This window comes from Mesoplodon mirus, assembly GCF_964341445.2.
Source record: "Mesoplodon mirus genome assembly, chromosome: 9".
Taxonomy (NCBI): Eukaryota; Metazoa; Chordata; class Mammalia; order Artiodactyla; family Ziphiidae; genus Mesoplodon; species Mesoplodon mirus.
In genome coordinates, this window is record NC_138985.1 from 46073896 (window position 1) to 46088001 (window position 14106).

General features: G+C 38.0%; 1 protein-coding gene across 4 annotated transcripts in view; it reads right to left on the reverse strand.

Annotated features, from left to right (window-relative positions):
• Nucleotides 1-524: 524 nt before the first annotated feature.
• The window catches only part of BZW2 (basic leucine zipper and W2 domains 2), a 60132-nt gene continuing 46550 nt past the window's right edge, over nucleotides 525-14106 (reverse strand). For 3 of the 4 annotated variants that reach the window (XM_082633144.1, XM_082633143.1, XM_082633145.1), the window contains 4 exons: nucleotides 11800-11970; nucleotides 9548-9694; nucleotides 8253-8391; nucleotides 1592-1785 (listed from right to left, as the gene is read on the reverse strand). In XM_082633144.1, the coding sequence (XP_082489270.1) occupies nucleotides 1607-1785; nucleotides 8253-8391; nucleotides 9548-9694; nucleotides 11800-11970 (636 nt within the window). In that variant the 3' untranslated portion in view covers nucleotides 1592-1606. Of the gene's footprint in view, nucleotides 983-1591; nucleotides 1786-8252; nucleotides 8392-9547; nucleotides 9695-11799; nucleotides 11971-14106 lie in introns of those variants that run through there. The other variant, XM_082633146.1, reaches the window with a different exon arrangement.

The following is a 14106-nucleotide window of genomic DNA, read 5'->3' on the forward strand; positions in this document are numbered from 1 at the left end:
TTAGATAGGTGGAAGGATAGGTAGATGATGGAGACCTGCCGTGAACGGATGGACTGGAAGAAATCAGATACCCCTCCCTTCGGTTTCCTGCTTTTCTCTCAAGGGACTATGCTATAAAGGCAATGCATTCTAGAATGGTCTTTGTTTAGTACCATGTGGTTTTCATCTCCAGGGCAGTGTCCCATATTGGGGTAGGTGAGTTAATACTTTTAAAGCTCTTTATCCTATGACTTCCAGTCATTCAGGTGTAATGAAAATGACATTCTCATATATAGATAATAATTATTATTAATAATATCACTTCTTGGTATTACTGCTATGTGCCTGTATTTTGGGGTTGATTTCTATTTCACTACAAAGATAAGTGAAGTGTATTAGTTATGATGATAAAAGGAACAGAAGTGTTTTCATAGACAAGAACAATTCAGCATTTTGGATGGGAAAAAAAGCCTAACACTGAAATGTAATCTGTGTAAGAAGTCAGGACAGTAAAGAAATAAAAGCTCTGAAAATATAAGCCCAGATTTTTAAAAAGCCATTTATTTTAAAAAACTGTTTGTCAAATCACATACACGAGCAGATACACAACTACCAAAGTGGCCCTGTAATAGACACCAGTGGGGCATTCACCACACAGTACCTGAAAAATACAGCTAAAAAAGAGGAGTCTGTGGAGTATTTAATTTCAGACACCTACTGGACTCCCTGTTGAATGGCTTTAAGTTAGCATATAGTGAGTGAGAGGTAGAGTCCCAAGTATAATAGCTGATGCCTCAGGGCTCCATTTAAAAACAAAACAAAAACAAAAACCATTTCCCCCTCTGCACAAGGGAAGCCTATCCTATTTTTTTTTTCCTTTGTGAAAACAGAAGCCAAGTTTCTCTTCTGAAATGGTTCAGCATTCCCAGTAAGAGTGTTGTGTGGTGACCTAGGTATTGTGCTTCTTGAGCCGTCTAATTTTCTTCACCTTCAGATTCAGATTCTAGGAGAGAAGAAAGAGAAAAGTCAGGTCATTTCTTCTGAGACACCTTTAAATAAGGTCATGAAAGAGTTTCTACTCTATCTCCCTCCCCCACTAAAAGAGGCATTTTGCCTAGGCATCCATTTACTAGGTAAGAGAGTCATATATGAGGGCAGGCAGCAAACTTTTGCTCCTTTTTGCTTTTAAACGAAATTACCTTTCTAAAAATGCAACATGCTCAGAAATATTATTGGTGACTAAAACTATTTATATTTTTCCGGATCTGCAACTTTTCATGCTTAGTTGGATTAAGTCTCATTATCGTTCTTCCAACTTGTATTGCCCTTTTAAATACCAGTCAACTGGTAAAGGTGCTATAAAAATCGATATAATCCCATAAATGTGATTAAGCCAAATGTATTTTTTTTCCTTTCACAGCTGCTGATTATTTCTTCCTCTTTGTCCCTTAAATTAGGAATAATTTAAGAGGTTTTGGTTTGGTTTTGTTTATCTTGCAGAAGTTTTCATTGCCTTGATTCAGAAAGGAAGGCTAAGAGGTGGATAAAATGTCTGCTATGGAACACACCTCAGAACTTTAGTTTTAGGAAGGCAAGAAAAATCTGTGGAGGGGGGAGCTATTTTGAATTATAGTGAGAAAGGATTTGCTAAATGGTCACCAGAGTTGTTAAATGGAATCATACCTTCTTCTGCGTTTTGTAACCACTCAACAAATTTCTTCATCTGGTCAAGAAAAACACTTTTGCCTTTGGCAACATGTGCTTCTTTGTACCATTTCAATATCGCTTCTTCACTCAGCACATCAGCTGCAATTTCAAATCAAAGGTTTCAAAGGTACTACATACATGTCACGTTTTAAAGCAACTTCATGTCTTATAGTTTAATAGAAAGCAATCACTTCAAATATTAAAGCTCTTTTATAAAAGAAATTCGTATTGAAACTTATCAGAAGACAAGAACCAAGCTTATTTCCATACAGCGCAGTGCCCTGTGTATTTTAGTAGTTAGGGTAGTGATGGTGATGGTACTGGGACTTGAAAATCTCACAGAGCTAATTTGCTGGTAGGAAACTAGGTTATTTTGTAATTCTGCCAATGAATCATCAAGTCCAGCATTTCAGAACACTCTGTGTCCGGCCACCAACTGCAAACACATCTTGATTAAGCAGCAACCACAAATGACTGGTCTTTTAAGGGGATTTACTTTAGGAGGAAAAAAAAGCAAATGAAAAAAATGTAGACAGGATGCAATAATAATGTTAATAATAAAATATAATGATGAGCTTCCTGGGTGTACCATGGGACCAATACACACATAATCCAAAGTTCTACATTACTCTATCACTAAGTCCTAAATTTACTTTCCTACAGCACAATATCTAAATCACATGAGTAATGTTTTCCTTGTACACTGTTAGGAGAGAAACAAAAAGTGTTATCTATTAACTATTACCTAGAACTCTAAATTCCACAAATATGCCTTGATATCCTCAAGTTACCATTAATTTAGAATATTTAATGTTAAGAATAGAAAGGGGAATATGAAAACAATAGCCTACAGACTTTGCCAATGTTCTAATGGGTTATCTTTTGGGATTTTGGTGTGGGAAATGAGATGGAATACAGATAAAAAGGATTTATTATTGTCCCCAACGCCTGCCCAATCCATTGCAAATGCTGATAAATCATTCTAATGATGTTTTTTCAGTTAAAATATACCTTTAACTTATGAAAACAAGAGAAAGGATTTGATACTGGTTTCATTCAAAACCTCAGTGATCTTTTCATAACAAAAACTTTGTTGTTTTAAAATTAATAATTGGCTCTTGGATTCAATTGAAGAGGTCAAATTGACTAAAAATGCACATGATTGGTTTTAGAAAATATAAAGTTTGTTTTATTTTTTATTTTGGTCATTAAATACACTACATTTTGCAAAGGAAGAAGGAAGTCTGGATTTATTCATATATAAGGACTAGACATAAAAATTATAATCAGGAGCCCTAAGGGATTACTCTTAGCTTCTAGTCTTTTAGTTTCTTGTGCTTCCAGCTCCACACACCCCACTCACAATGATGAAAGGATTCTCTACCTCTTGCCATCAAAGTCCAGTTTTCATACCAATGAGGAGCAGATGCTTTACAGCTCAAGGAAGTGACCTGTTACTGGGTAAGATGGCTTTGCGGAAACCTTTCAGGAATGCTAATTAGCTCAAACATGGATTTTTAAAGTCCCTTTTATGTAATTTGTTTTTATGACATCTTTAAAATGCCTGTGATTTAGACCAATAATTTCCAAACTGTTTTGATCATGCTCCCCTATCAGTAAGACAATTTTGAGTGTGTACACACAACATATGTGTATTTTTTGTTTTATAAATTATATGCATGTACTATATAACTGCTATTGTTAATGTTATAAAACAAAACATAGAATTAAACATGTAAAGAGAAATTCTCTTTTTTCTCCTCGCCTTAATGAATCACGTTATGACACAATGTACAGGTTGGAAAGGCAACGGAGAATGTAGTTTAGCGATACTCTGTCTTAGGTTTTCCTTCTGAAGGTTGAGAGCTCTTTCTCTGAAGGTTGAGAGTTTTATTGCCCCACAGAGGCCGAAAGAGGCCATGCAACTACTAGAATCCTTGTCAGTGACTGTACTTGTGAAAAGGACAGTACATGATAAGTAAAACTTATAGGAGGTCTCATCCACTGAAAATCAGACAGACTGTGCAGAGCTGAGTTCTTAGAAGAAGCTAATTTAGTAATAAACACCTGCTGCAGGACCAAATTTCTAGTCCCAGGGGAATAAAATAAGAAGGGACATAAGCACCTACACAGGGCAACTCTGCGGCAAAGCACAAACACCAAAAAGAAAGTCAACTTTTGTGTAGGGAGAAGTCTAATCTAAAAAGGAAGGAAGTCCTTGACAAATGAGGAAGAAAGAGAACTTTTTTTTCCCACTAAGGAAAAGTAGGGAGAGGAGTTCATTATAACTGGGAGATGAAGATGACAAAGTGTTGGGATCTCCCAAAATGCATACTAGGAATACGGAGGGTCAGGAAAAGTACAGCAAGAAAGGAAGACTTTCTACGATTGCACAGAACCCCCTCACATTACAGTACACTTCTCTCCCCTCGATGTGGCCAACTTCTTCATCATCTCTGGTGAAATACTTGTGTCCCTTGAGAGCCTTCCTTTTTCTTTCTCCAAGTTAGCTTCAGCTCTGAGTTAGGGGCCCCTCCTCTATCATCCTTCCACTCCTCATCAGCATCTATCTGTACGAGCTTTATTTTAGCCACGGACAGGGTGATTATGATTCTTGATTTTCTTCTACACTCTGAAATCTAGGAAGTCAAGGACTATTTTGTTCAGCATCTCATTCCCAGCATTTAATAACATAAGACTTGCCATCTAGTTTGCATTCAATAAATGTATAATGTACAAATGGATGAACTTGATGAGAAAAACTAAATATGTCTCAATGTGTAGAGTTATAATTCAAAATTTGGGTTTTCATGAGGGTCAAAGAGACAATATTGTAAAAATGGTTTGAGAACTGCAAAGTTTTAGGTAACGTTAGTTATTTAAATATTTAAGTTGAACACGTGTCACTTGGAACTTAGAAAATTCAGTACTTTTTATTAGCAGTGTCACATAGGGACACAAGTCAAAAATAATTTTCCTTAAGAAAGCTGGCACTATATGCTGAGAAGGCAAATAACCTTTTTTTTAGAACAAGAATAAGAAACTTCTTTTAGAAAAATGTGCGTGAGGAACAGAATTTAACCTAAGAAGTATCTGCAAACAATAAAAGCCGTGATAGAGATACTAACGGTACTTGAGAAGGTAGTTATATATTTTTCAGACCTACATGCTGAGACTATGGTACTTAGTTAGCTTCAGGAAGAAAGAAAATTATTTTAGAAAGTGAATAATGTGATATTTAAAAAGTAGTGATGAATTTACTATTTTTCCTACTGCCTTAGAAATATAAAAATCTAGATTTTAGTACAAAAAGTAAATCTTCACTAAGTGACCAATCACCACTTGCTCCCTTCATTACCGAAAAGCATTATTATTTAAAGTCTATTCATTTTCATTCCACTGTTTTTTATATAAAACATCTAAAAATCTTTTAATAATATAATTCATTTAAGTAATTAGGTTTTCAAAGGGGACATGAGGAATCATACCCTCATGTTTCTGTTATCCTCAAGTTCTGGAAATACAGTAAGGTGGGTGTATGTAATAGAGACTTAAAATGGGAAAGAAGAAATGATTTCCATTACTTTTTTTTTTTTTTGCGGTACGCGGGCCTCTCACTGTTGTGGCCTCTCCCATGGAGAGCACAGGCTCCGGACGCGCAGGCTCAGCGGCCATGGCTCATGGGCCCAGCCACTCCATGGCATGTGGGATCTTCCCGGACCGGGGCACGAACCCGTGTCCCCTGCATCGGCAGGTGGACTCTCAACCACTGCGCCACCAGGGAAGCCCTCCATTACATTTTTGAAAACCTGCTTGAAAGCAAAATGTCAAGCGATCCACATCACTAGATAAAAGAAACAAACAAGACACTATTTGATATTTGAAAAATGTATATGTGTGTATGGAATTAATGATAAGTATAATCTTAACCATGTTACCATAGTTCATGGGATTTGTCCCTTCTCGCATCCGATACCCTTTAGACCAGTGGTCCCAGATGAACAGTCACAGCATCACCTGGAAATTTGTTAAAATGCAAATTTGCGGGCCCAATGCTGTACCCAATGAATCAGAATCCTTGGGGAATCTGTTTTAACAAGCTCTCCAGGTGAGTCACATGCACACGAGCACTGGGAAAGGAGTGCTTTAATACATGCTGTCCTCAAGCCTTCCTAGGCATATGAAATACACAACAAGAGCACCCAAATCCTCATAAAAACAAATGAAATGTATGTCTCCAGGTGCACAAGTGTTTGTTGGATGAAATAAGGTCAAAGTAAAAACTATTATTCAAAAAGGAAGGTAAACACAGTAACTCTCCTAACAGTAGTATGGAACAATCATTCCTTGGGGGTTCCACGTTCTCAAGAGAAAAAATGCAATTATTTTACTAAAAAAAAGCAGCCTGTATGTATAATTCTGTGGAAAATTATGAAATTACCTAGAAAATGACATTTAGTTTTAACTTTTCAGTGATATAGTTTAGGTTTCCATTTGTAAAAGCTTCCTGATTTCGTTTCCAAATAACTGAACCAGAATAAAACTGTTATTGACACTTAACCCCTGTGTTCCCTTGGGCCTGCTCATACTTGCCACAGGCCTTACTAACTGAAACAATCTATTTAAAAAAGCTGACTACCTAGTTACTCAACGGCCTAAGGAAGAGCTAATGCCTCTTCTTTTTACTTCTCAGGGCCCACTGCTTGGTTATTTTATTTTATTATTATTATTTTTTGCTTGGTTATTTGATAATTTCAGGTCACTGTTCCTTAGCATTTGGGGCTGAAGAATAGGAAATAAAGCAATCAGTTTTGCTAGCTGTTCATAGTTGTTATAAAAAGTTTAATGGGGAAGGATGTTGGCATTCATTAATGGTTAAAATGAGAAATTTGAAGAATAGGATTTTGATAGTTTATATACCACTTAAATGCCTTTACTGATAAAAAGTAGTTTATTTTTTGTTTTTTTTGAATTAAGTATAATCATGAAATGAGGTATTGCTGCAGACGAGGCTCAGACAACGACATCTCAGTTAAAAACAAGGATTTGGTAAGAGACACTGTTTGGTTGGGTTGGCTATTAAACAACAAGAAAGGAAACAACAAGAAAGCTAGTTTATAAACAGTTTGCTTTTCTGTAGTGGAAAATATTGACCACTCACGAAGCAAATGTGAAACCTATCCCACAGACCTCTCTACCAGTTTAAAATGGGGCCAGCCGTGGCCAGTGTGGACAGAATGGCCACCGGCTGTGGGGGGCTGCTCCTCTTTCTTGGCTCCTGGGTACCATAGGTGGGTTGGCCATAGGACCTGCAGGTTTGGTTCTGATGGGTCACCTAGACTTAAGGCACTGCTATCTCATGACCCTGGGTATCATTTAAGCCCTAGTTTTAGGACGTTGCTATCTCATGACCACATCCAAGAGGGCAAATTCAGATCTGGCCACAGAAAAACACCTATTACTGAATTTCGAATGGGACTTGGCAGTCATCACCGTCTCCCACTGATATGGAAATTGTGCCAAATACCTTAGTGCTGAGAAAGCAAAAAATGACCCAAACCCTTGTGGGCAAGATGTATGCATTTGAAGAATCTGGAGAGCCAGTTAAAACTCTTTGGGAAATGCTATGAAACATTTTAGAAATAGCGAGTAATCAGTAATGTAAAATGTTTACATTCCAAATGCCCAACTTGTCATTCAAGATAGACAAATTTAAGAACACATCAAAAAGAAAAGAAACATTTGGTTGGTATTAATTTATACTTTAGCCTTTTCTGTGTTATGCCATTTAAGATAGCAGTAACTTCTAATAAACATAATGTTCAAAACATATCATTTAGGTGCTCCTTTCCCCCCGCTTCATAAAACTACAGAAACCTAGACCAAAGAAGAGTCCAGGATCATTTTTTTCATATACTATAGGTATAGAGATTGAGATCAGTTAAAACCCTAATAGCTAAAGATGTTAAAAAAAAAAAAAAACCCTAATAGCATTCATTTTTAATAAACTGGCTGTGCCGGTTGTCATGGCAACCTAATCCTTATAAATACAATAACAAGACAGTAAATGTGAAGTTCTAAAAATAGCCATTTCCTTGGAAAACAGGAGAATGGCTGGGTCAAATAACTAAAATACAAAGTGAAAAGCTAATTATTTCAGCAATTTTAAAGTCAGCTTTATGGCATCTGAAAAGGTATGAACATACTATATGTAAACATTTGGTAATCATCGCCGTTATAGCTAACCCTTACAATCCAAAAACAGACCTTATTTTTTGTAATTACAGTCTTTTTCACCATCCCTCCCCACCAAAATTATTGGTTCATCACCAGTCTTCTAGCAATTTCCACCAGTGACAAGTGTACAGGGGCCTAATCAGGCTGGTTCCTGAGGCCACGCACGTCTATGGTGTTTGCACCTTCTCTCTCTACATAATATGGCTGCATCACTAAAACTCAAAGACTATCATTAACCTATATCCCCCTCTGACTCACCCCCTACTCTGTCCCTCGAAAAGCTTCAACAAAACATAGAAACATAGTGGCAGGACAACATAGATACACACCTTTATAAAAAAGAACCACAATCTTCTGAAAGGCTTTCATGAAATGGATGTTGTCATAACAGTACTCTTGAACCTTCTGGAGGAGGATCAGCTCTGACTGGCCTTGGGAGCTGAACACAGCCAGGAGTGGAGCATATTGCTGGAACAGAAGTGGGGAGTAAAACCATTTACTCTCGTGGGAGGTGCAGGGCTGACACCACTTGAATCATAACAATAATCTGGAGGTTTGCTTAGAAAATCTTCACTTTGAGGATTATCTTATTCTAATACTGTGACCAATCAAAATGAATTTTTTATCCCTGCACCTTATCAGATTTCTCTCACTGTACCCACTAAAAGAAACCAAATATGAAATTCTGACTATATTAAAGATAACTGCTATGCTACTGTGTCTGTCTAATGGGTCCTGTGAAAATAAGACAGAGTTCCTAAGTTCCAAAGGTTCCCAGGGCTGCTGTGACCCCTCCATCACTGAAGTGTGGCTCTTTCACTGGAAGAGTGGGCGTCTCCTTCCTAAACATCCCAGACCCCCCACATGTCGTCTTTATGGTTTTGTTCATACTGTTCCCTTCGTTCCAAATGACCTTGGCTTCCAGTTGTTGATGTTTGGCTATTGCTTTCTCTAAGACCTACTCAGCTCAACACTTAACTCCCCCTCTGAGCCTTCCCTGGTCAACTTAACCTGCACAGGCTACTCACTGCTCTGTCCTCCTAAATCCTGAGAGTTATCTGAATTTACATCCTACCTAGTTTAAACTAGGTACCTGTTGACCTCCCAATTCAAGTGTAAACTCTGAAGGCAGGCTCTAAGTCTTCCACTTGTCTTAAGACACTTTTATAGGGAGAGGACAATAAAAGCAAAAACATATGTATCTCCCCACAAAAATATACAATTTACACAATCAGTTGACTTCTTCCACCACTCAGTTTTCAAATTCTAATGTCAGCTTGTAGTTTACTTAAAAAATACTCATTAAGAATTTTTGTCATGTAGAAGGAGAATCAATAGTTAAGACTATATTTCCCTTTAAATATTGAATATTTGACTATTCTGTGGATTTTCTGACATTGTTTTTAGTAAGAACTTACCCTTAGGTATTTCATAAGCTCTTACATCTGAAACATTTTAGGTAGTGGTAAATTTGAAAAGAAAAACACTAGGAAGTACGTTTGGACTGAGTGTGGACTGAGTGTGGGCGAATTATGATTAGAATTATGATTAGAAGCCATCTATCATATTGTTAAGAGCTGCAGTTGGCCCGCAGCTGAGACTGTGCCTTGTTGGGACCCTGTACCTTCAGATGCTTGAGGGCTTGCTCGGCAACGAGCTCTTCCTTCTTGTTCCATTCCACAGCGTTCATTATACAGGTCCAGAGCAGTCCAATCACTGCTGTTTCTGGAAGCTCATTCCTCTTCATTTCTTCTTTAACATAGAGCACCACCTAAATTTCACAAAAAAAGAAGTCAGAGAGTAACAGACAGATGGGGAGTTCCCCTCTCACTGTGCCCGATCAGTAAAAGGTTAGGGGCAGACAAATATTCTGCTCAGTTCCTCCCTTCCTGGTATATACTCTCAAGTTACGAGAGGCAGGAAAAACACAATGATTTGTTCTCAAAGCAGATTTATTTTTAGTCCCAAAATTAATAGGCTTATCTCTGGCCAGGAGGTGCTGGATAATAGAAAATAAAAAAAGAGAATCGTGGTTTCTTAGGGGCTATTCTTTTACAGGCAGGAACCCCTTTGAGTAAAGCAGGGCAAAGATTATTTAAGCCAGTTTGACTTTCTGGGGTTTGAAGAAGGCAATAGAGTTGTGAATTTTTACTTCCGATCCTTAACTTTAAACCTCTTGAAAAATGTCTTGGGTTTGTACAAGGCATTCTCTACAATTCATTCTTTAATTATCGCTTTTGATGATCCTCATGCCTCATGTAAATAAACTGTAAAGTGCAAAGACTTTACATATGATACATATCAAAGCAGCAACACTCAGCAGGCTATTTTCTCTTCAGAATTACTTTTAGATATGCAAATGTATCCTAAAACCTGATCGTATGGAATAAAATCTGCCTAACAGTGTATCTTATATTAAACTTGTTTGGAAAAATCTTTCTCCTTTTGAATAGAATCACAAATAGAGGTGTGGGCCTCAGAAGTTATTAAAAACCATAATATCAATATATCTCACGTGTACTACTTTGTGAGTAGTACAGCTATTTTTCTCCCTTCCTTTCTTTTTTAATGAAAATACGTTGCTTTCTTTCCTGCTGGCTTGGGGTACAGGGGGGTCAGCTGTGGGTTAAGCAGCCTTTGAGAACAGAAGGAACTGGGAAGTCCAAGTCCCCCAGCTGGGCTGGGGAAAGCTGCAAAGAAAGGTGACATCTCTGCACCTAAAGGTATCGCAGTGTTATTTGGTTTGCTTTTCTTTCCCCATGTTAAATCATGTTCAAGTTCTTTGCTTGGAGAAAGATTACGGACTATATTGCTGACCTTAATGCCATGAGACTTAGGACCAACACCTCCACCTGCTGGACAGCATCAGTCTGGAATTCTCCAGTCTTAAACTGCAAAAGGTACCTTGCAAGGCTGTGAGCACGCAGGATAGTGAGGATTTGGGACTTGGGAGTAAGTGGCAAAAGGAAAGGACTCTTTATGCAATTTTTGAATTATCATGTTAAAATTTTTAAAGTTCAAATAGGAAGTTTTCTTCAGGCAGGACTTTTTTTTTTTTTTTTTTGCGGTACGCGGGCCTCTCACTGTTGTGGCCTCTCCCGCTGCGGAGCACAGGCTCCAGACGCGCAGGCTCAGCGGCCATGGCTCACGGGCCCAGCCGCTCCGCGGCACGTGGGACCTTCCCGGACCGGGGCACGAACCTGTGTCCCCTGTATCGGCAGGCGGACTCTCAACCACTGCGCCACCAGGGAAGCCCAGGAAAGGACTCTTTATGCAATTTTTGAATTATCATGTAAAATTTTTAAAGTTCAAATAGGAAGTTTTCTTCAGGCAGGACTTTAAAAAAAAGATACAATCATAGCTGTATGAAAGATAGCTATACAAAAAGGTAGTATTTATGTTATGTGAATACGCAACTATTATGAGTGGGATCCAAAGAGCCACTGGTCCAGCTGCTCTTTACCCATGATATGAATGCAAAATCACCCCTTTTTTGTCTTAAAATTAAAGCCTATATATATTAACCCAATACTCAACCATATTATGTAATCTGCAATAAAATGGGAAAACCACCATAAATCGAGGTATACTGCTAGTGGAGAGGAAATCTATTCAGCAGATGAAACATTTTGACAACCATAGCAACCTGGTAAATAAGTCACTTGTGTGGAAATACTCATTATTTTCTGGAACATCCTGGAGGAGTCTGAATCAATACTTTGAAATCGAGCTCATTTAAATGGTATGAAAAGGGCCTCAAGTTCATAGCAATAAACAAAGGGAGGTCTCCTTAAGGGAGGTAAAGCTTGTGCTGCACAGGCTACATCATCCCTCTCGCTAAACGGGTTTGCAGTGATGTCAGACCATGGTCCCCACCTCCTTGATCGGGCATTCCTGAGAAAGACGCTCCTGGAGCTCCTTCTGCAGCTCTTTCCTGGTGCCCAGGGACTGCTGGACTCGGAGGAAGTCGGAAAGCTCCTTAAGACCTGCGTCAGTGAAGTACTGAGCAAAATGATCCACGCTCTGTCTGTTAACTGGAAAGAGCTCCTGGGAGAGAAAAGAAGAGAGACTGTTATACAACATGCCATTCACATTTCAGCAAGCGTAAAGAACAACATTTTCATATTAAGAGAGCACTTAGAATATCTCATATTTGGAAGAAAAGAAGAAGGATTGAGTTTTTCAAAAGAATAAATCTCGGATATATGTCTTGAGCATCTGCTAAGGTACCTTCCGGAATTAGGCAATTTGACAAAGAAAGAGAATAAAAAATGCTAAGCAACTTACATAAACTAACTGCACTCATTTGGCACTGCAATTTACTTTTTCTTTTACTTTAATCAAAGTGTAGCATGTACAAAAACAGAGCTAGATTTGCTAAATTAAGTACAAATAAGATGACAACCCTGAATAACGTTGGGATTATTTTAAACTGACTAGAAAAAACTGAAATCATTAACCACACTGTTTCCTTAACTATGAGTTAACAGACCAAAGCCAGTTTTAGTAATGCTGAAATGATCTGAGATAATATGAGGAAAACAACATTGACTATTATCATCTCAAGGACCTCTATTCAGCATTTCATTAAGGAAAATGCTGCTATTATCCTAAAATCACAGCTCAGAGCTAAAGGGAATTTTTGTTGTACCTCTTAAGATGGTGGCTCTAAATTAAGTTCATGGCGAGATCTAATCTAAATCCACCCTACTATCTCTTCAATTCATTACATAATTCTGTTGGAAATTTTTTAAAAGAGCAGCACACCACGGCTGCTCTCATATTTTCACCTCACTTCCATTTCACCTTACACAGCTCGGCAGAGTCTCAGGAACACTTAGTCATGTTCTAACCCTATGTGACGCCAACACCCAACTAAGAAAGGAAGGCAATTTTCAAAGCTCTCACACTTTTCAGACTGCTGCAGAGTCTATAAAATAGATCCAAACTTTTATGATGGTGAGATTTGCATATATAGATGGCCAATGGCTATGTGACTTCAATAAAAATCTCAGAAGAAAGATCTGCAACGAGTTTGCCACAAAGCATAGGGACATAGCCAGATGGCTTCTGTCATGACTCAAACTTCAATATTCTCTGTACCATCATCCCATAATTTGCCTTGTTGAGTTATCAGTTTCAAAATGTCAGAAGAGAGTTGGTGGGAGCAGCTATCAAACACACATTCATGTTAAAGCAAACATTTCACACCTGACTGAAATGTTGTCACTGATATTTATTCTACCATTCAAGAGGCCTTTCAAATTTGGGGGGGCAGGGAACTAGTTTAATTTTGAGTTTCTTCTATGAATCAAGAGGTGGTGGGCATTTTATTCATAATTGTAAAAAGTAGAAATTTTTCTACAAAAATAAACTAAGTCTCAACAAGGCTAAGCAGCTTGACCCAAATTATGCAGCCAGAAATATTTAAGGGCATAGCTGTGTGACCCCAAAGGCAATAATTACCCTGTTACTCGTGCCGGCATTCAATACTCAATTTAAGGGAGAATGTGACTGCAAATTCTGATGGAAAGTTATGTTCAGAGTAAGACATCATCAAACGTGTTACTAGTGGTTTTTTAATTTATTTTTATGAACTATAACCACAGTCCTTATGAATGATACATAACATCTTGAAAATTATTATTCAGATTAAACTGAGCTAAAATCAGTATAAATCATATCATGACCTTTACTAACTTGGAACATAGTTTGCATTTGTTATAAAAATCCTACCCAGGTAAAAACCTTTATCACCTCATCCCTAGATTAAGGTCTCCCTACTTCTGCCCTTCCTCCTGAATCTGCTCCCAATGCAACAGCCAGAGAGATCCTGTTAAGACTCCAAAATCACATTATGCAGGTTTTTGCAGAGATTTTTCCAAAAAACTTCTCATCTTACTCAGAATAAAAGCTGAAGTTCTTAGATGATAGGGGACCTGCTATGATTCTGACCTGATCTCCTACATTTTTGCTCTTACTAAATACTCTCTCTTTCTTGCTGTCCCCAACATGCCATGCCTCAAAGCCTTTGCATTTTCTGTTGCCTTTGCCTGGAATACTCTTCCTGGAGATATCTAAATAGATCGCTTCTTCACACAAATGTCACCTTATCAGAGAGGCCTTCTCATAGCACACTGACACTCCCCAGTGCTTCCCTATTTAGTTTTTCCCTTGGAGCAC